The following is a 26,035-nucleotide window of genomic DNA, read 5'->3' as shown; positions in this document are numbered from 1 at the left end:
TAGTTGCAACAATAGTTTAATTTACAACTGTTCTGTCATAATCTGTCTTCAATTTATAACTAATCATAGCCTGATGAAGTAACTTGAGTTAAATATGAGAAGCTACATTCTAGTACACTCATATGTGCCAGCAAGCTTATATTCAGTGTTGGGGAATTATCCACATAAAATTCTGATTTCCTTAAAATCTGTAGAAAGGCTAGAAGGAATTGCACAGGAACATTTGGTGTAGGCACATATTTAGGTCTTCAGCAAAGCAATAGCCTGTGTGTATCCACATCTCTTCAGTTATTTTTATGTCTGTTGAGTAACCTGTGTGAAGGGGTTGTGCTTTGTGGCTATTGCTGCCTGGAATAGAGGCACAAGTTAAAGCTGTATATTAATGATGGAAATGCAGCTATGCCCTAAGATAGCAAAATAATTCTATACAGGAACTGTTGTTGGAGTATTCAACCACTTTTTTGCTACATGGGAGGTGATGTTTATCAAATGCTCCTTGTAGATTTAGTTCTGCAGTAAAACAAGATAATTAAAAATTGACAGATACCTATAGTATGAGAAATTTACAGAATTTGAGAAAGGATAAGTAGTATTTTTCACTATCACATAATTCACTGCACAGTGTGTGAACATAGCTCATGTATAAAATCCAGCCAAAGTCTATTTCAAAGACCAGACAATTAACAGTGACCTCTGAGACAAACTAGCATTAACAAAAGTTTAAGTTCCAGCTGAACTCTGAATTTCTTTAGAATATATTTAACGAAACACCCTGCAGAAGAACTAGTAATCCTAAATGACTTATTTCTTTTTACACGAGCATTACCAAAAGTGAATGGGCAGATCTTGGAATGGGGTATTTTTTGTGCTAAGGAAATCTGCTGAAAAGCAACTTCGATGATAAGAGTACAAAACATACTTCTACGTAAATAGAGACTTGGGCTGATACTCAAAGCGGTATTGTGCTACTAGGTTACTTTTACTGCTAGTGTTGAGTGACCATGATAGCAGTGCTATAGTTTATTGTGCAGTAAGTCCCTTCCTGCCGTAAGTCTTATTGGAAGAAGAAAACTAAGGCTCATATTGATAGTTGGGGGGGGGGGGGGGGTATAATGATGGCACTGTCCAAGCTCCATCAACAATCCAAACTCAGCCTACTTGGGAAACTGGAATCAGTTGTCACTTGCAGTAGATTGTGCAGAGGTGTCGAATATCATCACACGTGTACTGCTGGGCTCCTGAGGTTTGGATATACCAAGGTTAAGTTCACTCTAAGTTGCGCAGCTGCCTATTAAGCCCCTATTAAGACCTGCTGCGGCAGGAAGAGGCACCCCTCGCCGCTAGCCCCAAGCTGCTGCAGCACGAGAGGGGGCTGGGGGGAGTCCTCTCTCCCACTGCAGCCCTGGGGCAGCCTGCACCCCAAACCTCTCATCCTTGGCCCCACCACAGAGCCTGCACCCACCTGCACCTCCATCCTCTGCCCCAGCCCTGAGCCCCCTCTTGCACCCCGAACCTCTCAGCCCCGCCCCCACCACATGGATTTTATGTGCACCTATATGAAGGTGATGTGTCACACATCCCCATATTGGTGCATATAAAATACATTCTGCACATGGACGTAAAAAATTAGAGGGAGTACTGTGGCGAGAGGGATAGCTCAGTGTTTTGAGCATTGGCCTGCTAAACCCAGGGTTGTGAGTTCCGTCCTTGAGGGGGCCATTTAGGGATCTGGGGCAAAAATTGGGGATTGGTCCTTCTTTGAGCAGGGGGTTGGACTAGATGACCTCCTGAGGTCCCTTCCAACCCTGATATTCTATGATTCTAAGGGCAGATAATGTATAGACACAGTAGTTACATGCCTTGGACACTGATTTCCAGAGTTGTGATGTCAGAATCAAAGCTTTTATTTAAAACCCTCCATGCCCCAATCTCATGGTTCTAGAGAAAAGCATTTAAAATGTAACCTGTTAACTGATACAGTAGTATTTGCCTGGATCTGCAGACAGCCTACAGCTGTGGGAAAAGCAACAGCCACCAGGAGAGTGCTTCCTGGATCCCTGCTCAGTATCAGAGCAGTCTAGACACTCGTTACCCTGAGGAAGTGGGCTGGCCTGGTCATGGCAGGGGCTCAGATGCCCCACTCAGCTCTGCAGGATTGGCTTCCCTTGGTGGGACTCAGTAGTCCCTGCTCTTACATGCTTTGGTCAGTAGTGAAATTGTTTACCATATAGACATTTAAATTATCATCACTGGGAATCTGATTTAACACCCCTAAAAAAACAAATGGTGGTGTTAACACCTTGAGCTATACTTTTGAGTTGTCGTGTGTGGAATTAGGTAGATGTCACTGTGTGGCTTGTGCTTGGTTTACATTTTGAAGGTTTTCTTCAGTACCATAAGGGCTAGCAATACTTTTTCTTTAAATAAAGTGAGATTCTGGAGAACAAGATGACTGCTTTGTGGGAGAGAGGTACCAAGTCACCAACCTAGTGTTATCTGCTTCAATTTGAGCCATAGGGTAGACAACCAGCAAACTTTTTGATGTTGCTGGTTAGAGTGCAGGAGAGACCATGTGGGCTGGGATGCAAGTTCAAATTCTGCTTAGTTTAAAACTATGCTTTTTGTCTATCAGTATATTATTATTTAGTTAGGGCGCATGGGCAAAGAGGTGGACCAAATGAGCTCAGAGGGGTGGAAATGGTAGAACTCTAGTAGAAGTGAGAATTGGGAGGGTGGGGTCAGTCCCCTAAGCTAGGAGTTGGAGAAATGTTAAGGGGCTCAGGGTGAGGGTGAGCAACTGGGAGCAAAAGGAATGTTGGGGGAGGAAGATTATCAAATTTCATTGCCCTGTGCCCACATGAACTGGGGAATACTGGGAACTAGCTTTTTAATGCTTTGATTCCAGTGATGAAGTTAATACCATGGCCCAAAAAAATGAACTATTGATAACTTGGGTCACAAGTGAACAGGCAGTTAGTATTACCCTATTCCATATTAAAAACTTTTGGATGATGGGCAGTCTCTATTAAATAGAGACAGTAGTAGCAAGGTTATTGCAGCTCATGATTGAGGTGGTTATCAAAATTGTACCAGTTTCCCCAACAGTATTTTTCTGTACTGTCTGGCCCATGCCATTGCTGTTAGTGCCATACTCTTCAATAGAGTGCTTTTCAAAAAATATTTAGAATATACAGAACATCCTTAGAGATGTTTAAATCTATCTATTTCCCAATTGTGTGAAACTAATACAAGCAGTCTTATGTTCCATCCAGTGGAAACTGGGGATCGAAGTGGTGCTGTGCCTTCCTGTGCTCTCCAGTGCAGAGGGACACAAACATGCACACGTAGCAGCCATATGTGACTGTGGAAAGCGGCTACACATAATCATTCTTTACCTGACACCAAGCTAGCTGCATCATATTAGCACAAACAACTCCATAGGCATTTTCAGGGGGTACAGACAACTGGAGGTGATCGAATCAGAGAAGAGCTACAGTAGGCAATGTGTAGCTTCTGACAGAAAACAGAGGAAATTGCTAATGTTACTCAGAGCATTAAGAGCTTTTCTGCTTTGAAGATGAAGGTATCATATAGCTGCAGAGTAAGGAAACAATGGCAGCATGACCCCTGAACAAAAGGTTGTTGACCGGTAAATACGAACATGGAGGGGTAGTCATTTCACAACGAAGTCCTGAGATCATTCAGAGCTGGGATTGATATTCCATGCATGTCCAGTGGTTCTATGCAATTATAAATAAGCTGTGTCCCATCTATACTGCTGCTGATCCCAGTTCCCAATCGGATGATGGATTGATCTGTTTGTCTTTTTAAACAACTAGTTTTATATTCTGTTCTGTGTGTCTTTTTTCACCACAAGAGCAACTGATTAAACCTAAATCTTTAGCAGTCACATGCTTCATTTCATTCAGCCCTCAGATTTCCAGAGCATCCTTGTTTTCTCTATAAATAATACAAGATTGTGTTAAATTTTAGGAATTGTAGCCACAAGCCAAAACTACCAATCAATTTCTGTGGTGCTGAATCTGTTTAGAACTCCCTCTTTCAGCGAAGAATATTGGAAAACATAGTGACTGTACAGCTTCAAGTTTCTCTCATCTTAATGGAATTTTCAGACTGTCTACATATCAAGACTACCCTGATTAATGCAGTTGGCAATCTCCTCCTGGCACTGAATAAAAAAATTGTTCCTGATGACACTCAGATCTTTTAGCAGTCTTTCATGCTATTAACTTTCAGGTGCTGGTGATAAAGCTGTGGTCCCTAAGAAAGGATCTGGATGCCCCTTGATGACTGTACCCATTCCTAGAAGGGAAGAATTAGAGGGTGGTTATGGACACTGTCCTGTATTCAGAGTGCCCAGAATTTTTTCCCACTGTTTCTTTCTGTCCCTTTTGCTGCTCTGTGTATATAGAGCCCTCTCAGGGGAGATAATCTGATGATATGGATTGTGGTGTCGATGCTATGACCCTTACTGTGTCTAGTAGCCTCATTGTGGACAGTTGCTTGGTCACTGGACTAATTAGCTGAAATTTTTACTTGGAGAGAGTGACAGCTAGCTGTGACATACAAGGTTAAGGGTGGTTGTTTGTGGGTAGGGGAAAGTTTTGAGGAGCATGTTGCCATTTTGGGTTCCTGTTATTCATGTGTATAGTATATGCACTGGTGAGAAACATATGGAACTTGGGTCAACCCTGACTTGCTTTCTCAGGATGGAGGCCTGTATGTCAGTGGCCTTGAGTGACCATTGCTATCGACAGCTGTAGATTATTCAGAAAATTCAGTTATTGTAGAACTGACCACAGTCCTCCGTGCTTTGATCATGTCCATGCTAAACTGTTGTAATAACCTTCAAATAGGGCTTCTCAACATTGTTAGAGTCTACAACAGTTTTTCTTTGAGTGCTTGCACGTTTTCATTCCTTTATAGGTGTGTGCACGTCTCATGCACAGTTGTTAGAGAAATTTTTCCCTCGTTGGTACCCATCGCGATGGCTCAAGCACCCTCTGTCATGTACCATTGCTCTACCTGGAGTCCAGACTCTTGGACCCTGCAAGATGGGAAGGTCCCAGAGTTCAGGCTCCATGCCCGAATGCCTACATCACAATTAAATAGCCCCTTAGCCTGAGCCCTGTGAGCCCAAGTCAGCTGGCATGGGCCAGACACGGGTTTTTCATTGCAAGGTAGATATACCCTGAGAGACATTTGAGGGAGAGTCTCTCACTGGAGCACTGTTCAGTTAAGGAGGAATCGCCACTTCCAGAGCCTGCACCAGGTCCATCAAAGGCATCCCCCAAAAGATCTCTGGTGCAGAACCATCTGTCATTGCTGCTCCCAACCACCCCAGAGGTATATGCAGCTGCAGGAGATCTGCTTCGCCTCCCTGTAGCAGTATCCCCAGAAATGCAAGAAAGTTTACAGTTGGTACCTATGCCTGCCGCGCCAACCTCTCCATGTCAGGAGCTCATGGTACCGTTACCTCCCATGCTTCTGGAAAGGCCGGTGCAGTCAAAGGGCAATGATATCCCCGGAATCACAATCCCCTGGCTCAGGTTGCCTATCCCCAGTCCCAAATTGTTCTGCTCCCCCCATGATGTTGAACATTGTGACATACCAGGGTACACTCCAGTCTAATGAGCAGCTGTGTCACCCCTGCCCTGCAATGTTAGGTGCCTTACAGTGCCTTGTAAATAGCACCCACCTGGGCTACTCAGAAGCAGTCTTCCAGCATGCAAGCCAGACCCTGAGTGTCTTTGTGTAACTGCAGCCTGCCAGCCAGCTTGGTTTACACTTTGGCTCTCCCCAGCCTTGATTATGCTGTAGGGTGACCCCAACACACCCTCAGTCTTATATTTCCCCCCAAAAATGTATGTCCTGTACTGCCCAGCCCTCGCCTGGACAGCACAAGTTATATTAAGTGTGTTATTCCTTTGAGAATAATATGCACACAGCTTGTCACCACCCCAAATGGAGTTGCCCAGACACCTCAATTTAAAACACAATGGATCAGATAAAATAAGTTTAACTACAAAGAGCAGATTTTAAGTTAATATAGGTAATGAAGCTTAAGAGTCAGAAATGGTTGCAAGAAAAGTTAAGATAAAACATTATTGGTGCCTAATTTAACAAACTATGTTAAATTCAAAGCACACAGTTTTCCCACCACATGCTTTCAGCAGCCTTACAGACCAAACTTCTTAGGTCATAGAATCACAGTAGTGTAGGTCTGGAAGGGACGTCAATAGATCATCTAGTGCAGTCCCCGGCACTCAAGGCAGGACTAAGTAATAACTAGACCATTTCTGACAGGTGTCAGCGCCTCTCCCTCCCCTCTACCCCTGAGTCCAATGAACGCTTCCTTTGTTGCTTCAGGTGCAGTGAATGCGATGGGCAGGGAGAGAGAGGAGTGCCCTGGGTTGTTTGTCCCTCCTTTTTATAGTTTGTTGCTCACTTGAAAAACATTTCCAGCTGGGCACCAGGAGACAGAGTCTATGTGGAAGGATGTCTACTACTGGCTTTTTCCTCACCTGTTATGAGCTCTCTTTGTTTCCCTTCCTGCTTGATGACTCTGTTTACTGCTTAAATGCAAACGAAGCAGAGCACACATTCCTTTGTTTAGGAGAGACCTGTTTACCATTCTCAGTTTGGGCAGGGCTGTGGGGTTTGGAACATGTGTTAATAACGTTGTGGCGGGCTTCGTACCTCGTCAACCCCTTAAGTCAAGTTGCTTCTCTATACCTACATCCGTTTTCTAACTCCCTTCCCCCGGTAGTCAGCACAGTGTGGCCCAATGGCCAGGATCTGTCTACTGCCTTTTCCTGAGTGGGGTAATGCAACCTAGCAGCCAGAGTTCATTCAATATGCCTCTAGGGCAGTGCGGCCCAATGGCCAGAGTCCACCTAATTCCCTCTCCCCTAGTGGGATAGCGCAGCCTATTGGCCAGAGTCAATACTGCCACCTTTGGAGGCAAAACGGGGCCTAATGGCTAGCGCTTGGGGACCGTCACAAGGGGGTGGTAGCCCCTGGTAGGGGGGGTCTGGGACCACCTGACTCCACCGGGACCTGGCCCAAGGCCCTGCCAGCAATGGAGCGATCTGTCACAGGGTCAGCGGGCAATCCTTCTGAAACAAGCTGACCTCATAAGGGTGCGAGGTACCACTCCCTTACCCTCCCTGGGTCACTTCCTACCAGCCCTCCTGCAGCAGTGGTCCATATGGTATTAGGGTTTCCACGCTCCTCAGCACCAGACACTCCCTGGGTTTCAATAGCGGTAGGCCTCTGGTCCAGGTTTCTGGCTCTTCAGCTCTCATAGGTAAGGGCTGTAAGAGCTCCTGGGTTGGAGCCCTTTCCAAGTGTCCTTCCTCCTTCACAGTCAGCCCTGACTGAGCAGTTCTGCAGTTTTTTATACCTGACTTCCAGGTGGAGCATGCACAGCAGAGCCTCAGGGGTGGGGCTTCCTCTGCTAGGAGGGAAGGATTAACCCCCTCCGTACCAGTGCAGGACTGATCTGCCCCATCACAAACATCATACAGGGTTATCTTATAATTTCACATACAATGTGGCTATACATGTTACCAGGACAATAATAACAAGCAAGTTATGAATCTTCAAATGACACCTCACAATGCTTTGTGTGCTTTGTACAAAGTTTATTACAATAGTGTGTAGGGTGTGACTACATGGCTCTCACAGACGTTTCAGATTCTTCCTCTTTGAACTCAGAAGTGCATTTATCTGTGTCCCATCCAAGATAGCAGGTATGTCTTCCAGCAGAGACTTGGGGACCAAGGGTCATGCAACAGTCATAGCAATAGCCTCTGTATCCTAAGGGGCAATTGCCTAGTTAAAGTTGGGTCTGAAGCCAATATCAGTGGTCGTTCTAGACACCATGGGGCGTCCCTTCTCCTAATAGGCCCTCCTTACAGCCATCTTGTTCTTTGTCATTAAGACTGCTCTGGGGGCATCATTCTCTGGTATTCTGTACCAAAATCTGTACCAAGATCTGCAGCCAGAAGTCACTCAACTAGGTTCCCCATCACAAGTCATGGAGCAGCTACCACCTCAGAATCCTGTGGTGTACACTTCATCGTCACCAGTTGAGGCTGTTGTGGCAGCAAGTGATTCGCCACTGCCAGAGGGCCTCAGGGCTCATCAGGATCTATTGAGAAGGGTGGTCTCTGTTCTTGACATTCAGGCAGAGGAGTTGTGTCCATGAGTTGGTGGACATTCAGGTATCGGTAGCCTCTGCCAGGTTGCTCTGCTGATTAACAAAGCCATTATGGAGCCAGGTCAAGGGGCTATGGCAGACACTATCTTCCTTATCTCCTATAGCAAAGTGAGCTGAAAGGAGGTACTATGTCCCCTCTAAGGGATCTAGAGTATTTGTACCCTGGTCCAGCTTCCTTGATGGCTGCAGCTGCTAACAAATTGGAAAGATAAAGGACACCAAGCATCAATGCTGAAAGGCAAAGATGCAAAGAGGCTAGACTTTTTTGGATGCAGTTTAGCATTACAAAGTAATGGGCACTCCTGAGCCACTATGACTTTACCTTCTGGGAGAACTTTTTAATATTTAAAGACAAGCTATCAAAGGACTGTAGGCAGGAGTTTGCAGTAATGGTGGATGAGGGCAAGCTGGTTGCAGAACTGCTCTCCAGGACAGTTTGGATGGTGCAGGTGTGGCAGCTTGAACCATGGCATTAGCTATTTCTACGTGAAGATGTTTGTGGTTACAGTCATCTGGGCTTCCCCAAGAAGTCCAGCAGACCATCTAGGACTTTGTTTTTGGATAAGATGGACAATAGGCTCCATAGCCTAAAAGATTCCAGGGCGACATTATAATCTCTTGGAATCTGTACTCCAGCAACAAAGAGGAAGCAGTTCCATCCTCAACATCCATACAGACACCAGGACTTTCCTCCCTGGTTTCGAGATACACTGAGGAGAAAGGGAAGGAGTTATAGGGGACCACATCCGCTGCCCTCCTCTTCAGCATCAGTGGGCTTATCCCATGCAGCCGCCTCATTCCAGTGGGCATTTTGATGTATTACTCAAGGGCAATATACCAGTTACTGTAGTTCCATCTGTTTCCCACCTTTTGTTTACAAATCGCTTATTCCGCTTCCTTTGTTGGGCCCAAGCACTTAACACTGGATTGGAGCGGTTTTAAGCACAGTGTAACTAGGATATGCCCTCCAGTTCATTTCTACCCCTCTTTCCCCTTCCCCATCCCTCTTCAGGGACAACTCTCACAGAATTGTCCTTCAGCAGGAGGTCCAATCACTACTTCAGGTAAAGACCAAAAAGGAAGTCCCATTGTGCCTCAGAGAGAGAGGCTTCTATTCCTACTACTTTCTGATCTCCAAAACAAAGGGAGGTCTCAGGCCTATTGTAGATCTAAGAGAGTTTAACAAAATTCCTGAACAAAATAAAATTCTGCATGGTTACCCTAGTCTCAATTATTCCCTCCCTGGAACAGGGGGACTGGTATGCTGCCTTTGACTTGAAGGACACTTACTTCCATGTTGCAGTATGGCACAACCATTGGATGTTTCTCAGATTTGTGGCAAAGGGGGTCCATTATCAGTTCAGTGGTCTCATTTGACCTGTCTTTCTTTGGATGTTCATAAAATGTATGGCAATTGCGGCAGCAAATATATGAAAATCAGGAGTCCATATGTTCCCTTAGGTGGACAACTGGTTGATCAGAGGTCAGTACGAGGCTCAGGTGTTACCTAGTATATCTACAATCCTATCCACATTCGATGCACTGGGGCTCCTAGTAAATTGAGACAAATCAATTCTAAAACCTGTACAGAGGAAAGAATTTATTGGAGCTCTTAGACTCTGCAAAGGCCATGTTCTTGCTGCCATAATCCTGGCAGTATGGGGCTTGGTGCTGCAGCTGAAAGCTTTCACCACAGCATACAGCTGCCTCAACCTTGTGGGTTACATGGCAGTGTGTACATATGTGGTTCAACATGCCAAGCTGCAGGCATGGCAAGCGTTAGTACATGACCCAAGTCATCATCATTTGGACAATGTGGTTTGAGTGCCAATGTCATTTTTGTCATTTTTTGGATTGGTAAATGGACCTCTGAAAATCTGAGGGTGCGGGCCTTTATCCCACAGCTACCAAACTTCACTTTAATCAGACACCATCAGCCCTGGGTTTGGGGACCCATATGGATCCCTGCAGCATCAGGGTCTCTGGTTGCCTCAGGATCTAATGACTCATATAAATGTCTGGGAGGTAAGAGCTGTACAACTAGCCTGTTAAGCTTTCCTCCTGATACAGCAGGAAAGAACTTGTTAATTCTAACAGACAGCTCTGCGTCAATGTCTTACATAAACAGAGAGTTGCATAAATTATACTCCTCCCTATACCAGGAGGCAGATTGTCTCTGGGATTCTTGCATAACCAATTTAATTCATCTTGGGGCTGCTTACCTTCGAGGGAAGCAGAACATGTTGGCAATCAACTGAGCAGGACCGTCTCTGATCACCACAAGCAGTTTTCATGCCCAGACATCATCAGATCCATCTTCTAGCTCTGGAGGATTCCCCAGGTGGACCTGTTTGCAACAGAGTCAAACAGAAAATGCCATCGTTTTTGTTCCTGGGAAGTTGTCAGCCCAGGCTCATTGACAGATGCTTTTCTGCTACCCTGGAAGGACCTCCTACTGTATGACTTCCCTATGATTCCCTTGCTGCCCAGGGTCTTGTTCAAAGTCAAACAAGACCATGCTCATCTCATCTTTATGCACTGGCTTGCCCTTTTCAACACTGTTATTTGCCCCTGCTGACCTTGTCAGTCAAGCCTCCGTTGTCCTGCTGGATCCAAACTTGCTTTCTCAGGATCACGGCCAGATGCTCCATCCCAACCTATGAGACTTCCATCTGATTGTGTGGATGGTTAGTGATCAACGCCTTTGGAGAGATCCTGTTCTAAGGATGTCCTGGAAGTGCTTCTGAATTGTAGAAAACCCTCAAATAGGGGCACTTATGTGCATAAATGGAAGTGCTTTTCCATTTGGTCCCAGAAGAAAGGCATATCCCCAAAGCATGTACCTCTGAGCCTTGTACTTAGCTCTCTTCTGTACCTAAAACATCAAAGTTTGGCAGTTAGCTGCCAGATGTCCTCTTACAGAGCTATATAAGCCTTCCAGACCTCCAACCCCATCACTACCAGTTTCATAAAGAGCTTGATCAGATTGTACCCACATGTGCAAGATCCTGTACCTCCATGGGATCTGAACTGGTCCTAGCAAAGTTAATGGGACCACCTTTTGAACCCCTTGCAACTTGCTCTTTGCTCCAGCTCTCTATAGAGGTAGTATTTTTAGTTGCCACCTCAGCAGAAGGATGGGCAAGTTGAGAGCCCGAGTGTCAGAGCCTCCTGTCATTAGGATAAAATTTATCTGTGCCCTCACCCAAAATTTCTCAAAGGTAGTCTAATTTTTCATGTTAACCAGGAAATCTGTTTGTCAGCATTCTTCTTGAAAACCCATGTGCATAGAGGTGAGAGGAGACTACATTGGATGTGAGAAGGGCTTTAGCTTTCTACCTTGAGTGTACTAAGTCCTGTAGATCTTCCACACAGTTGTTTGTTGCAGTTGTGGACAGGGCTAAGGGCCAACCAGTTTCCACTCAGAGAATCTCATCTTCGATCTCCTTGTGCTTTTGTTTATGCTACCAGTTGGCTAATATAGCCCCACCAGTTAGAGTATTGGTGCATTCTATTGGAGCACAGGCAACTTCAGTGGCTTTCTTGGCACAAGTGCTGATCACAGTCATTTGTAAAGCAATGTCCTGGTCATCAGTTCATACCTCTTTCTTTTCATTATGACATTTCCTGTCAGTCCAGGGCCAATGCTAATTTCAGGCACGTTGTCCCATAATCACTGTTCAGGTAGATTCTGAGCCCACCTCTGTGTTTGTCTGCTTGTGAGTCACCTGCAGTGGAATGGACATGTACAAGCACTCAAATTTAAAAACTGTTACCTATCTTTCTGTAACTGATGTTCTCAAAGATGTGTTGCACATAGAATCATAGAATATCAGGGTTGGAAGGGACCTCAGGAGGTCATCTAGTCCAACCCCCTGCTCAAAGCAGGACCAATCCCCAACTAAATCATCCCAGCCAGGGCTTTGTCAAGCCTGACCTTTAAAACCTCAAAGGAAGGAGATTCCACCACCTCCCTAGGTAACGCATTCCAGTGTTTCACCACCCTCCTAGAGAAAGTTTTTCCTAATATCCAATCTAAACCTCCCCCACTGCAACTTGAGACCATTACTCTTCATTCTGTCATCTGCTACCACTGAGAACAGTCTAGATCCATCCTCTTTGGAACCCCCTTTCAGGTAGTTGAAAGCAGCTATCAAATCGCCCCTCATTCTTCTCTTCCGCAGACTAAACAATCCCAGTTCCCTCAGCCTCTCCTCAGAAGTCATGTGTTCCAGTCCCCTAATCATTTTTGTTGCCCTCTGCTGGACGTTTTCCAATTTTTCCACATTCTTCTTATAGTGTGGGGCCCAAAACTGGACACAGTACTCTAGATGAGGCCTCACTACAGTACTCCAGATGAGGCCTCACATCCCTCGATCTGCTGGCAGTGCCCCTACTTATACATCCCAAAATGCCATTGGCCTTCTTGGCAACAAGGGCACACTGTTGACTCATATCCAGCTTCTCGTTCACGTAACCCCTAGGTCCTTTTCTGCAGAACTGCTGCCTAGCCATTCGGTCCCTAGTCTGTAGCAGTGCATGGGATTCTTCCTTCCTAAGTGCAGGACTCTGCGCTTGTCCTTTTTGAACCTCATTAGACAAATCCTCTACTTTGTCTAGGGCCCTCTGTATCCTCTACCTACCCTCCAGCGTATCTACCTCTCCTCTCAGTTTAGTGTCATCTGCAAACTTGCTGAGGGTGCAATCCACACCATCCTCCAGATCATTAATGAAGATATTGAACAAAACTGGCCCAAGGACTGACCCTTGGGGCACTCCACTTGATACCGGCTGCCAACTAGACATGGAGCCATTGATCACTACCTATTGAGCCCGACAATCTAGCCAACTTTCTATCCACCTTATAGGCCATTCATCCAGCCCATACTTCTTTAATTTGCTGGCAGGAATAGTGTGGGAGACAGTGTCAAAGGCTTTGCTAAAGTCAAGGAACAATCCGTCCACTGCTTTCCCCTTATCCACAGAGTCAGTTATCTCATCATAGAAGACAGTTAGATTAGTCAGACATGACTTGCCCTTGGTGAATCCATGCTGACTGTTCCTGATCACTTTCCTCTCCTCTAAGTGCTTCAGAATTAATTCCTTGAGGACCTGCTCCATGATTTTTCCAGGGACTGAGGTGAGGCTGACTGGCCTGTAGTTCCCAGGATCATCCTCTTTCCCTTTTTTTAAAGATGGGCACTACATTAGCCTTTTTCCAGTCGTCCGGGACCTCCCCCGATCGTCATGAGTTTTCAAAGATAATGGCCAATGGCTCTGCAATCACATCCGCCAACTCCTTTAGCACTCTCAGATGCAGCGCATCCGGCCCCATAGACTTGTGCTCATCCAGCTTTTCTAAATAGTCCCGTACCACTTCTTTTTGCACAGAGGGCTGGTCACCTCCTCCCCATGCTGTGCTGCTCAATGCAGTAGTCTGGGAGCTGACCTTGTTGGTGAAAACAGAGGCAAAAAAAGCATTGAATACACTAGCTTTTTCCACATCCTCTGTCACTAGGTTGCCTCCCTGATTCAGTAAGGGGCCCACACTTTCCTTGACTTTCTTCTTGTTGCTAACGTACCTGAAGAAACCCTTCTTGTTACTCTTAACATCTCTTGCTAGCTGCAACTCCAGGTGTGATTTGGCCTTCCTGATTTCATTCCTGCATGCCCGAGCAATATTTTTATACTCTTCCCTGGTCATTTGTCCAATCTTCCACTTCTTGTAAGCTTCTTTTTTGTGTTTAAGATCAGCGAGGATTTCACTGTTAAGCCAAGCTGGTCGCCTGCCATATTTACTATTCTTTCTACACATCGGGATGGTTTGTTCCTGTAACCTCAATAAGGATTCTTTAAAATACAGCCAGCTCTCCTGGACTCCTTTCCCTCTCAAGTTATTCTCCCGGGGATCCTGCCCATCACTTCCCTGAGGTCGTCAAAGTCTGCTTTTCTGAAGTCCAGGGTCCGTATTCTACTGCTCTCCTTTCTTCCTTGTGTCAGGATCCTGAACTCAACCATCTCATGGTCACTGCCTCCCAGGTTCCCATCCACTTTTGCTTCCCCTACTAATTCTTCCCACTTTGTGAGCAGCAGGTCAAGAAGAGCTCTGCCCCTAGTTGGTTCCTCCAGCACTTGCACCAGGAAATTGTCCCCTACACTTTCCAAAAACTTCCTGGATTGTCTGCACCGCTGTATTGCTCTCCAATCATCCTGATATCTGCTGGAAGTCTCCCATGAGAACCAGGGCCTGCGATCTAGTAACTTCCGTTAGTTGCCGGAAGAAAGCCTCATCCCCCTGGTCCGGTGTTTTATAGCAGACTCCCACCATGACATCACCCTTGTTGCTCACACTTCTAAACTTAATCCGGAGACTCTCAGGTTTTTCTGCAGTTTCATACCGGAGCTCTGAGCAGTCATACTGCTCTCTTACATACAGTGCAACTCCCCGACTTGTTCTGCCCTGCCTGTCCTTCCTGAACAGTTTATATCCATCCATGACAGTACTCCAGTCATGTGAGTTATCCCACCAAGTCTCTCTTATTCCAATCACATCATAATTCCTTGACTGTGCCAGGACTTCCAGTTCTCCCTGCTTGTTTCCCTGCATGTCCATTCCACAGCCTGTCGTCTTCCTCCTCCTCCTCCTCTCTGTCAGAGTCTGCCAGGTACACAGGAACTGAGGAGGGTCAGGGGTGGCTCTTCTTATGCGAGCATGCAGTGACATGTGATAACAGAGGGTGCTTGAGCTACCCCGACGGGTACTGCTGAGGGAAAAAGTTCTCAGACAAGCGAACACAAGGTGCGAACATGTGGAATGGACATGTGCAGGACATCTCAAAGAACAACAGTAGTAGGAATGTAGGTAACCAGTTTTTACAGAAAGTAGCTGTTTCCATGGTTGCTCCTGTGTAGAGGAGAAAGAGTCGGTTGCCAGTGTGAGGTACAACTGAATATCATAGTATATAAATCCTTTCATAATCTAGCCATGAGTACTTGATCATGTCCTCTTTGGCAGTTGGCTTGGTTTTCTTTGTTCAGGCAGAGCTTTCTTGCTCATAAGCCATAAATTGTGGAATTTGTTACTGGAGTTCTTCCATAGTTACTACTTAACTGCTTCTACAGGATTTTGTTGCAAATTCCATTTATTTTGGTCTTTGTTCTTGAGTGTTTCTAGGCTTTTCTCCTTTTGTTTTATATTCATCTACCTCTTCCCCTGTCCTGATCTTTGCTGCATTAGAGGATTTACCTTTTGGTAAGGGTGGTTTGCCCGATGGTTTAGGTTTGCCCTTGTGCCAGAGTTCGGGGGTGGGGAGGAAGCATATGTGTGGCTTAGCTTTGCCAGTGGGTTAGTCCTCTTTTCTATGTATAGTTTTTTAAAAAAATGTCTTTTGTTTGTTTTTTGTATGTGGTGCTTTCGATACCTATAATAGGTGCCTTTTTACGCAATGATTATTTTAACGTAGTTAAATCTTTGTTAAAAAAATATTGCATATTGATCAGCTAATCAAGATAACTGAGGCATTGACGTGTCACAAAGTAATCAAAGACCTCAACTGTAAAATAATAAAAACAGAGTTAAAATCATCCCATTACATATTTCCTCTCCCTAACCCATCTTGCTGTGTTTGTGTATTTCTAAAGTACTTTTTAAATAACAACTTTCAGTAAGATGCATTAATCTTTTTGTTTTTCTTTTTAGACAAACTATGAAAACAGAATATACAGTCTGAAAGTAGAGTGTGGACCTAAATATCCAGAAGCACCTCCAACAGTTAGATTTGTAACTAAAATCAATATGAATGGAATAAATAATTCCAATGGAATGGTAAGTTAAAATGGTAAAATCAAACTCCTTGTTAATCTGTACTCTGCAATTATTTATAGTAAAAAATTCCATTGAGTGTTATGGGTGGGTGGGAAAGAGCCTTCGTATTTAAATTATACTTTATAAATGATCATTTGTTTAAACAAGGATTTTAATTTGTGATGATTTTGTTTGCAAACAATATGCAGGTATAAATTGAAGCTGTTCTTTTAAGTTGAGTAAAAAAGCTTTGTGTTTAAGCAGTTTATATGCAGCTCCTTTACAGTATTCCTCTTCAATGAGGCTTGAGTTTACCTAAGAATATGGAATGCTGTACTGCTCAAGACTTTTGATATCTGCCTTACTTAACCACTAAGGATCATTTAAATCTCTGAACAGTTTTGGCTGGTGCTTTGAGCTAATGCAAGGCACTAATTATAAATTACTTTTTGTTACTCTTGACATTTTAAATTTGGGAAGTATTGAGAATGAAATTGCAGTCTTTAAATATGTTCTTATCTGCTAGCTAAGACTCCAGATGAAGTTCCAAACTTAACATGCAGTTTTGTTTTGAAAATTGGGGGCCTCTCAGTAAATTCCATATCAAATATGCATGGTTTTCAAGTGAAGTGATTGCTTTTTCTAACTGGGAGGCCTGAAAACTCAGTCTGGGTTCCGAACTAGGTTCTGTACTTCTCTCACAGCATCACTAAAAGGTTCTCCAAGACAAGTTAAGACTTCAACAACACTTGTGCATTCAAAACGTAAAAACTTAGTTAATTTACAATAAACAAATGTGCCAAATGCACACAGGAAGGAGAGCTGAGTAACAAAATGCCGTTTTTATGTAGTCACTAATCCAAGAAACACTGCATAAACTCCTGCCTAAACTGAAAAGGGAGCAGTCTGAAAACATCTTAAACCTAGAGTTTTAGATGCATGTAAAGGAACACCATCAACTTGAAAATGGAACAATTTCAAAAAAAGAATTTTTTAAATACAGTTTCAGATACTACATCTGCCCTTGAGTCCCTCTTCCAATTTCTGTACATTCATGTTTTCCTGGGTGGTTCCTTCCCCTTCCGAGAAATTGATACTCCAGGAGAAACATTGAAACTGACTTTGCAAAGTGCTATCGGAGTAAAACGAAAAATAATATTTTCTTCCTGTTTCTATCAGAGGTGGTGTTTGTAGGAGAAAATTTTTCATATAGAAGGGTGTTTTTTCTCTTTGTTGACAGTATCATTTTATTGTCCTTGGTCACAGAATAGTGATAATCTGTGTCTTTACAAACTAAGACCACACTCCTGCAACTGGACTAGCATTGATAGTTCCCAGCACCATTGCATTGGCAACTGATGTCAATATGACTTGCCTGTGCAGGGCTGGTGCCTAAATAGGAGTTGGGTTTAGTAAACTCAACCGTTGAACCAAATTACAAACAACAACAAAATTAAGAGGTCTTCCTGATGAACTGCAAAATTGCTGTAAGGCCTATGTGGGACTGTAAATAGTAGACTACAGAACCCACTAGCAAGCTTGAAGGTTGCCCTGCCTGATCGTCATTTTTTCAGGTATAGTAACTCGTCTCTAATAGTCTATTTGGGGACTAGAGATTTTCCCTTACATAAGAACGGCAGTACTGGGTCAGACTAATGGTCTGTCTAGCCCAGTATCCTGTCTTCCAACAGTGGCTGCTGCCAAGTGCTTCAGAGGGAATGAACAGAATAGGGCAATTTGTTGAATGCTCCATCCCCTATTATCCAATCCCATCTTCTGGCCTCAGAGGTTTAGGGGTTCCCAGAGCATGGGTGGCTAATAGGTCCATCAATGGCTATCTTCCATTAATTTATCTAATTCTCTTTTTTGAACTGAGTTATACTTTTGGCCTTCACAATATCCCCTGGCAATGCGTTCCACAGGCTGACTGTGTGTTGTGTGAAGAAGTATTTCCTTTTGTTTGTTTAAACCCTGTTGCCTTTTAATTTCATGGGGTGATCCTTAGTTCTTGTGTTATGTGAAGAAGTAAACACTTCCTTATTCACTTTCTTCACACCATTCATGATGTTCTAGACCAGTGGTTTTCAACCTCAAGCCATGACCCAATACTGGGTCGCGGAATGTAAGGCCCTGGGTCGTGACAGCTCTGGTCAGCACCACCGACCGGGCCATTAAAAATCCTGTCAGCAGTGCTGCCCGGCTAAGGCAGGCTAGTCCCTATCTGTTCTGACACGGCGCTGCATCCTGAAAGCGGCCAGCAGCAAGTCTGGCTCCTAGGCGGGAGGGCCATGGGACTCTGCACACTGCCCCCGCCCTGAGCACCGGCTCTGCTCTCCCATTGGCCGGGAACTGGCCACTGGGAGCTGGGGGAGGCGATGTCTGGGGCGAGAGCTGCGCGGAGGTGCTTCTGTGCCTCTGCCTACGAGCTGGACTTGCTGCTCGTTGCTTCCGGGGCACAGCGCTGTCCGTGGTGCCAGGACAGGCAGGAAGTCTGCCTTAGCACCCCTGCTGCGCCGCTGACCAAGAGCAGCCCGCATCCCAGCCCTGAGCCCTCCCCAAACCCGGAGCCCCTCCTGCACCCCAAACCCCTCATCCCTGGCCCGACCCTGCAGCCCTCACCCCTGCACCCCAACACTCTGCCCTAGCCCTGAGCCCCTCCCAAAACCCTCATCCCCAGCTCCTTTGGGTCGCGGGCATCAACAATCTTCAACTGGGTTGCCACGAAAAAAGGTTGAAAACCATATAGACCTTACTCATAGCCCCACTTAGTCATCTCTTTTCCAAGATGAACAGCCCCAATTTTTTAAATCTCCTCATATGGAAGTTGTTCCATACCCTGAATAATTTTTGTTGCCCTTGTCAGTACCTTTTCTCATTTTAATATATCTGTTTTGAGATGGGGTGACCAGAACTACTCATAGTATTCAAAGTGTGGGCATACCATAACTTTATGACTATATTAACTATTCTATTATCTTTCCCTTTTCTAATGGTTCCTAACATTGTTAGCCTTTTTTGACTGCTGCTGCATCTTGAGTAGATGTTTTCAGAGAACTGTCCACAATGACTCCAAGATCTTTCTTGAGTTGTAACAGCTAATTTAGACCCCATCATTTTGTATGTGTTGTTGAGATTGTTTTCCAACGTGCATTACTTTGCATTTATCAACATTGGAATTTCATGTGCCATTTCGTTGCCCAGTCACCGAGTTTTGTGATATCCCTTTAACTCTTTGCAATCTCCTTTGGACTTAATTATCTTGAATAATTTTACATAATCTGCGAACTTTGACACCTCACTGTTTACCCCCTTTTCCAGATCACTTATGAATATGTAGAACAGCACTGGTTCCAGTACATAGCCTTGGGAGACCACGCTATTTATCACTCTCCACTGTGAAAACTGACCTGTTATTCCTGCTCGGGCTGTCAAGCGATTAGAAAGAGTAATAGAATACCATTTATTTAAATATTTTTGGATGTTTTCTACATTTTCAAATATATTGATTTCAATTGCAACACAGAATACAAGTGTACAGTGCTCACTTTATATTTTTTATTACAAATATTTGCACTGTAAAAGCCAAAAGAAATAGCATTTTTCAAGTTACCTAATACAAGTACTGTAGTGCAAACTCTTTATCATGAAAGTTGAACTTACAAACATAGAATTATGTACAAAAAAACCTGCGGTCAAAAATTAAAACAATTTAAAACTTTAGAGCCTACAAGTCCACTCAGTCCTATTTCTTATTCAGCCAATTGCTCAGACAAACAAATTTGTTTACATTTGCAGGAGATAATGCTGCCTGATTGTTTACAATGTCACCTGAAAGTGAAAACAGGTTTTTGCATGGCACTACTGTAGCCGGCATTGCAAGATATGTACAAGCCAATTGTTCTAAAGATTCATATGTCACTTCCTGCTTCAACCACCATTCCAGAGGACATGCATTCATGCTGATGACCGCACTGCTTTGGATTCTTATCGAGCAGAACCTGACTGACACATGTTCATTTTCATTATCTGAATCAGATGCCACCACCACAAGGTTGATTTTCCTTTTTGGTAGTTCAGGTTCTGTTGTTTCCACATTGGAGTATTGCTCTTTTAAGACTTCTGAAAGCATGTTCTACACCTCGTCCCTCTCAGATTTGGAAAGGCACTTCAGATTCTTAAACCTTGGGTCAAGTGCTGCAGCTATCTTTAGAAATCTCACATTGGTACCTTCTTTGCGTTTTGTGAAATCTGAAGTGAAAGTGTTCTTAAAATGAACAATATGTGCTAAGTCATTCCCAGAGACTATTGTAACATGAAATATATGGCAGAATGCGGGTAAAATAGAGCTGGAGACATACAATTCTCCCCCAAGGACTTCAGTCACAAATTTTATTAACATACTATTTTTGCATCATCAGTGTGGAAGCATCTCCTCTGGAATGATGGCTGAAGCATGAAGGAGCGTATGAACGTTTAGTATATCGGGCACGTAAATACTTCTCAATGCTGGCTACAAAAGTCCCATGTGAATGCCTGTTCTTATTTTCTGGTGACATTTTAAATAAGAAGTGGGCAGCATTATCACCTGTAAATGTAAGCAAACTTGTTTGACTTAACGATTGGCTGAACGAGAAGTAGGATTTGTAGGCTCTAAAGTTTTGCATTGTTTTGTTTTTGAGTGCAGTTATGTAACAAAAAAATCTATATTTGTAAGTTGCAGTTTCATGATAAAGAAATTCACTACAGTACTTGTGTGAGGTGAATTGAAAAATACAGTTTCTTTTATCATTTCTACAGTGCAAATATTTGTAATCCAAAGTAATATAAAGTGAGCAGTGTACACTTCGTATTCAGTGATTTAATTGAAATCAATATATTTGAAAATGTAGTAAAACATCCAAAAATATTTAATAAATTTCAATTGGTATTCTACTGTTTAACAGTTCGATTAAAACTGCGATTAATCATTATTTTTTTTGGGTTAATCGTGTGAAGTAACTGCGATTAATCGACAGCCATAATTCCTAACCTATGTTTGCTATATTTCAACCAATTACTGATCCATGAGCGCACCTTCGCTCTTATCCCCGACTCCTTACTTTGCTTAGAGAACAGGAGGACTTGTGGCACCTTAGAGACTAACAAATTTATTTGAGCATAAGCTTTCGTGAGCTACAGCTCGCTTCATCGGATGCATAGAATGGAACATATACTAAGATGCGCGCGCGCGCGCACACACACACACACACACACACACACACACACACACACACACACACACACACACACACCCCCCCCCCCCCCCCCCCCCCCCGCATATAGATAGATACATACAAATAAGTTGGAAGTTACCATACAAGCTGTGAGAGGCTAATTAGTTAAGATGAGCTACTTGTAGTGATAATCAAGATGGCCCATTTAGACAGTTGACAAGAAGGTGTGAGGATACTTAAGGAAATAGATTCAATATGTGTAATGACCCAGCCACTCCCAGTCTCTATTCAAACCCAAGTTAATGGTATCTAGTTTGCATATTAATTCAAGCTCAGCAGTTTCTCGCTGGAGTCTGTTTTTGAAGCTTTTCTATTGCAAAATTGCCACCCTTAAATCTTTTACTGAGTGGCCACAGAAGTGTTCTCCTACCAGTTTTTGAATGTTACGATTGCTGATGTCAGATTTGTGTCCATTTATTCTTTTGCATAGAGACTGTCCGGTTTGGCCAATGTACATGGCAGAGGGGTGTTGCTGCACATGATGGCATATGTCACATTGGTAGATGTGCAGGTGAACGAGCCCCTGATGGCGTGGCTAATGTGATTAAGTCCTATGATGGTGTCACTTGAATAAATATGTGGACAGAGTTGGCATCGGGCTTTGTTGCAAGGATAGGTTCCTGGGTTAGTGTCTTTGTTGTGTGGTGTGTGGTTGCTGGTGAGTATTTGCTTCAGGCTGGGGGGCTGTCTGTAAAAAAAAAAAAAAAAGCTTCAAAAACAGACTCCAGTGAGAAACTGCTGAGCTTGAATTAATATGCAAACTAGATACCATTAACGTGGGTTTGAATAGAGACTGGGAGTGGCTGGGTCATTACACATTAAATCTATTTCCTTACGTTAAGTATCCTCACACCTTCTTGTCAACTGTCTAAATGGGCCATCTTGATTATCACTACAAAAGTTTTTTTTTTTCCCTCCTGCTGATAATAGCTCATTTTAACTAATTAGTCTCTCACAGTTTATATGGTAACTTCCAACTTGTCTGTCTGTCTATCTGTCTATCCCATTCTATGCATCCGATGAAGTGAGCTGTAGCTCATGAAAGCTTATGCTCTAATAAAGTTGTTAGTCTCTAAGGTGCCACAAGTACTCCTGTTCTTTTGCGGATACAGACTAACACGGCTGCTACTCTGAAACTTACTTTGCTTAGAGCCTTTGATGAAGGAGTTTGTCAAAGGCTTTCTGAAAGTCCAAGTACACTATATCCACTGGATCATCCTTGTCCACAGACTTTTTGATCCCCTTGAAGAATTGTAATAAAGTGGTGTGGCATGATTTCCCTTCACAAAAGCTGTTGACTCTTCCCCTACATATCATGTTCATCTGTGTCTGATAATTCTGTTCTTTACTATAGTTTCAAACAATTTCCCTGGTACTGAAGTTAGGTTTCGCGGCCTGTAATTGCCAGCATAGCCTCTGGAGCCTTTTTTTAAAAATGGGCATTACATTAGCTGTCTTCCAGTCATTTGGTACAGAGGCTAATTTAAGTTATAGGTTACATACCACAGTTAGTAGTTCTGCAATTTCATATTTGAGTTCCTTCAAAACTCTTGGGTGAACACCATCTGGTCCTGGAAACTTACAGTAGTACCTCAGTTACGTACACCAGAGTTACGAACTGACCAGTCAACCATACGCCTCATTTGGAACCAGAAGTACGCAATCAGGCAGCATCAGAGACCCCTTCTCTCCACCCTCCACCCCCAAAAGCAAATACAGTACAGTACTGTGTTTAAAAGTAAACTACTAAAAATAAAGGGAAAGCAGCATTTTTCTTCTGCATAATAAAGTGTCAAAGCTATATCAAGTCAGTGTTCAGTTGTAAACTTTTGAAAGAACAACCATAATGTTTTGTTCAGAGTTCTGAAACATTTCAGAGTTACAGATGCCATTCCCGGGATGTTCATAACTCTGAGGTTCTATTGTATTACTGTTTAATTTATTGATCTGTTCTCAAACCTCTTCTATTGACACTTCAGTTTGGAACAGTTCCTCAGATTTGTCACCTAAAAAGAATGACTCAGATGTGGGAATCTCCCTTATCTCCTCTGTAGTGAAGACAGAAGCAAAGAATTAATTTAGCTTCTCCGCAATGGCCGTGTCTTCCTTGAGTGCTTCTTTAGCACCCTTATCATCCAGTGGCCAAATGGGTTGTTTGGCAGGCTTCCTGCTTCTGATATATATTAAAAACTTTTCTGCTGTTAGTTTGTTTCTTCGGTACTTGCTCTCCAAATACATTTTTGGCCTGTCTAATTACACTTCACTGGCCAAAGTTTGTTCCTTTCTATTTTTCTCAGAAGGGTTTGACTTCCAATTTTTAAAGGATGCTTTTTGCCTCTAAGTTGTTCTGTTGTTCAGCCATGGTGGCATTTTTTTTGGTCCTCTTACTATTTTTTTTTATTTGGGGTATACATTTAATTTGTGCCTCTATTATGGTGTTTTTAAAACTCTTGACTGTTCCTTTTAATTTCCATTCAAATAGCTCCCTCACTTTTTTTTTTTTTTGTAGTTCTCCTTTTTGAAATTAAATGTTACTATGGTGGGCTTCTTTGATATCCTTTCTCTCCTATCCACCCCACAAAGATGTAATTGAATTTAACATTATAGTTGCTCTTACTGAGCAGTTGAGATATATTCACCTCTTGGACCGGATTGTGTGTAAATCAAAAATTGCCTGTACCTTCGTGGGTTCCAGGACTAGCTGCTCCAAGAAGCTGCACCATTTCTGGTGTCTAGAAATTTTATCTCTGCATCCTGTCCGTAGGTGACATGTACCCAGTCAATATGGCGATATTCATTATTACTGAGTTTTCTATTTTTGTGGCACTTCAGATCTCCTGGAGCATTTCATGATGACCATCACCATCCTGGTCAAGTGGTCAGTAGTATATTCCTATTTCTGTACTCTTTATTATTCAAGCATGGAATTTCTATCCATAGAGGTTCTATGGTACAGTTTGATTCATTGAAGATTTTTACTATAATTGACTCTATGCTTTCTTTCACATAGTACCACTCTCCCACAAGTATGACCTACTCTCATTCCTATGGACAGTACACCCTCACTATATTGAACCTGGTCCCTGGATCTTACTTCAAGCTGCACTGCTGCGGCAGGGACTGGTAGCTGCTCCAGCCCGGCTGTCAGCCCTTGCCGCTGCTGGAGGAGCTGTCAGCCACCCCCCACCTCACCATACCAGGCGTCGGGGCTCTTTTGCTAAAACAAACAAATGGCTTGGATCCCGACGGGTTTGTTACAGCGAGGGTGTACTGTATACAGGAATGACAGAGTATTACAGTGTATCGTTGATTATCATCATTCCACCAAGTTTCTGTGGTGCCTATTATATCAATGTCCTCATTTCATACCAGGCATTCAAGTTCACCCAACTTAGTATTTAGACTTCATCCAGGACCATTGGTTTTTTTTCCATTTTGTTTTCCCCTTACTCATCCTTATGTGTATTGTGGGTATTTAAAATAGAGAAGTCTTCTCCAAGGCTGTAATACTACTACAATATAACAGTGGAGAAGAGCTGGAAGGCACTGAACCTTCTCTACTGGAGGCATGTAGACATTATGTTTTGAAATTCTTAGGCTAGTGCTGGACCTACTTGAACTCTTTTATTGAGCAACACAATATGTTAATTGCTAAGCCTAAACTAGCACTGTAAATAATATTTCAGAAATCCTTCAAAATGAGTCCTTTGAAAATAATCCTTTGCATAGCAAACAGTTTTGCTGTGCCTCAGAGCCTTTCTATCCCATAAAGGACAGTATTTGCAACCCAGAAATATTGCCGTTTACCCAGGTTGTGGTGCGGTGTATAATAAGCACATGTATGAATAAATGTTGGTATGGGAAGCAGCCAATTTGAAGGTGCCATTTGAAAGAGCTTTACTGTATGATGCTTACAGTGTTGTTTTAGAATCCTCCCCTTCGTTAAAACAAGTAATGAGCTTCCTTGTTTGGTAATGCAGAACAATACCTTTCCTGTTTGTCTTGGAATATTTATCTTGGTTTCATATGGTTCATAACAAATTTTTAAGTTGGAGCGTCCAATCTAAATAAAATAGAGCTGGGTGCAGAAAGGTAATTTTGTTTCTTGGAGGATTTGGCTATTTTCAAATTTGGTTTTTCTGTTTCAGAACAAAACCCAAAAATTTTGAAATGCTCTGCAAAAGGGAGACTGGACCCTAAGCCCTGGGGTCCCCTGAAGTGTGGACCCTAAATTCTGGGTTCCATAATTCCAAGGTGGTCTATTTGGCGTACTGCTGCAGAGCCACTTATCCCAGAAGTTCTGGGGTCTTCTACTCAGAGGCAGTGCCTGACAGGCTGTCTTGTAGCCCTGGACCCTGCGATCCCAGGACCTGCAGGCAAGCTGGTAGGAAACCAGGCAAGGTTCTGACAGAACTCTGCCCAGTTTCCAGAGGAGCTTCGTTGAATCATCACAACATTTCAATTTCAACAAATTGGCAAATTCTGATGGAAAAACTGTTTTGTTGGAATTTTTCCAACCAGCTCTATAAATTAATCCCTTGTAAAGGCTTCCGTGTATAAATGATTTGTTTTTTAACTTACCAAATAGCCTTAAGTGGCATTAGGTTGAATTATCAACCAAAAACAGTACAAGTGATTCGTTTCTGAAATATTACTGTTCTTTATGTAATCCGTCAAATTTTTAGTGTGCTCATCACCTTGGTATCTTGTCTG

At 43.3% G+C, this 26,035-nt stretch overlaps 1 protein-coding gene across 3 annotated transcripts in view; it reads left to right on the top strand.

Annotated features, from left to right (window-relative positions):
* The window catches only part of UBE2V2 (ubiquitin conjugating enzyme E2 V2), a 47,357-nt gene that overhangs the window by 13,229 nt on the left and 8,093 nt on the right, over positions 1-26,035 (top strand). For all 3 annotated transcript variants that reach the window (XM_077810294.1, XM_077810296.1, XM_077810297.1), the window contains exon 3: positions 15,945-16,070. In XM_077810294.1, coding sequence (XP_077666420.1) covers positions 15,945-16,070 — 126 coding nt within the window. The remainder of the gene's footprint in view (positions 1-15,944; positions 16,071-26,035) is intronic.

This window comes from Eretmochelys imbricata, chromosome 2, assembly GCF_965152235.1.
Source record: "Eretmochelys imbricata isolate rEreImb1 chromosome 2, rEreImb1.hap1, whole genome shotgun sequence".
Classification (NCBI taxonomy): Eukaryota; Metazoa; Chordata; order Testudines; family Cheloniidae; genus Eretmochelys; species Eretmochelys imbricata.
This window is presented reverse-complemented; position numbering and strand designations above follow the sequence as displayed.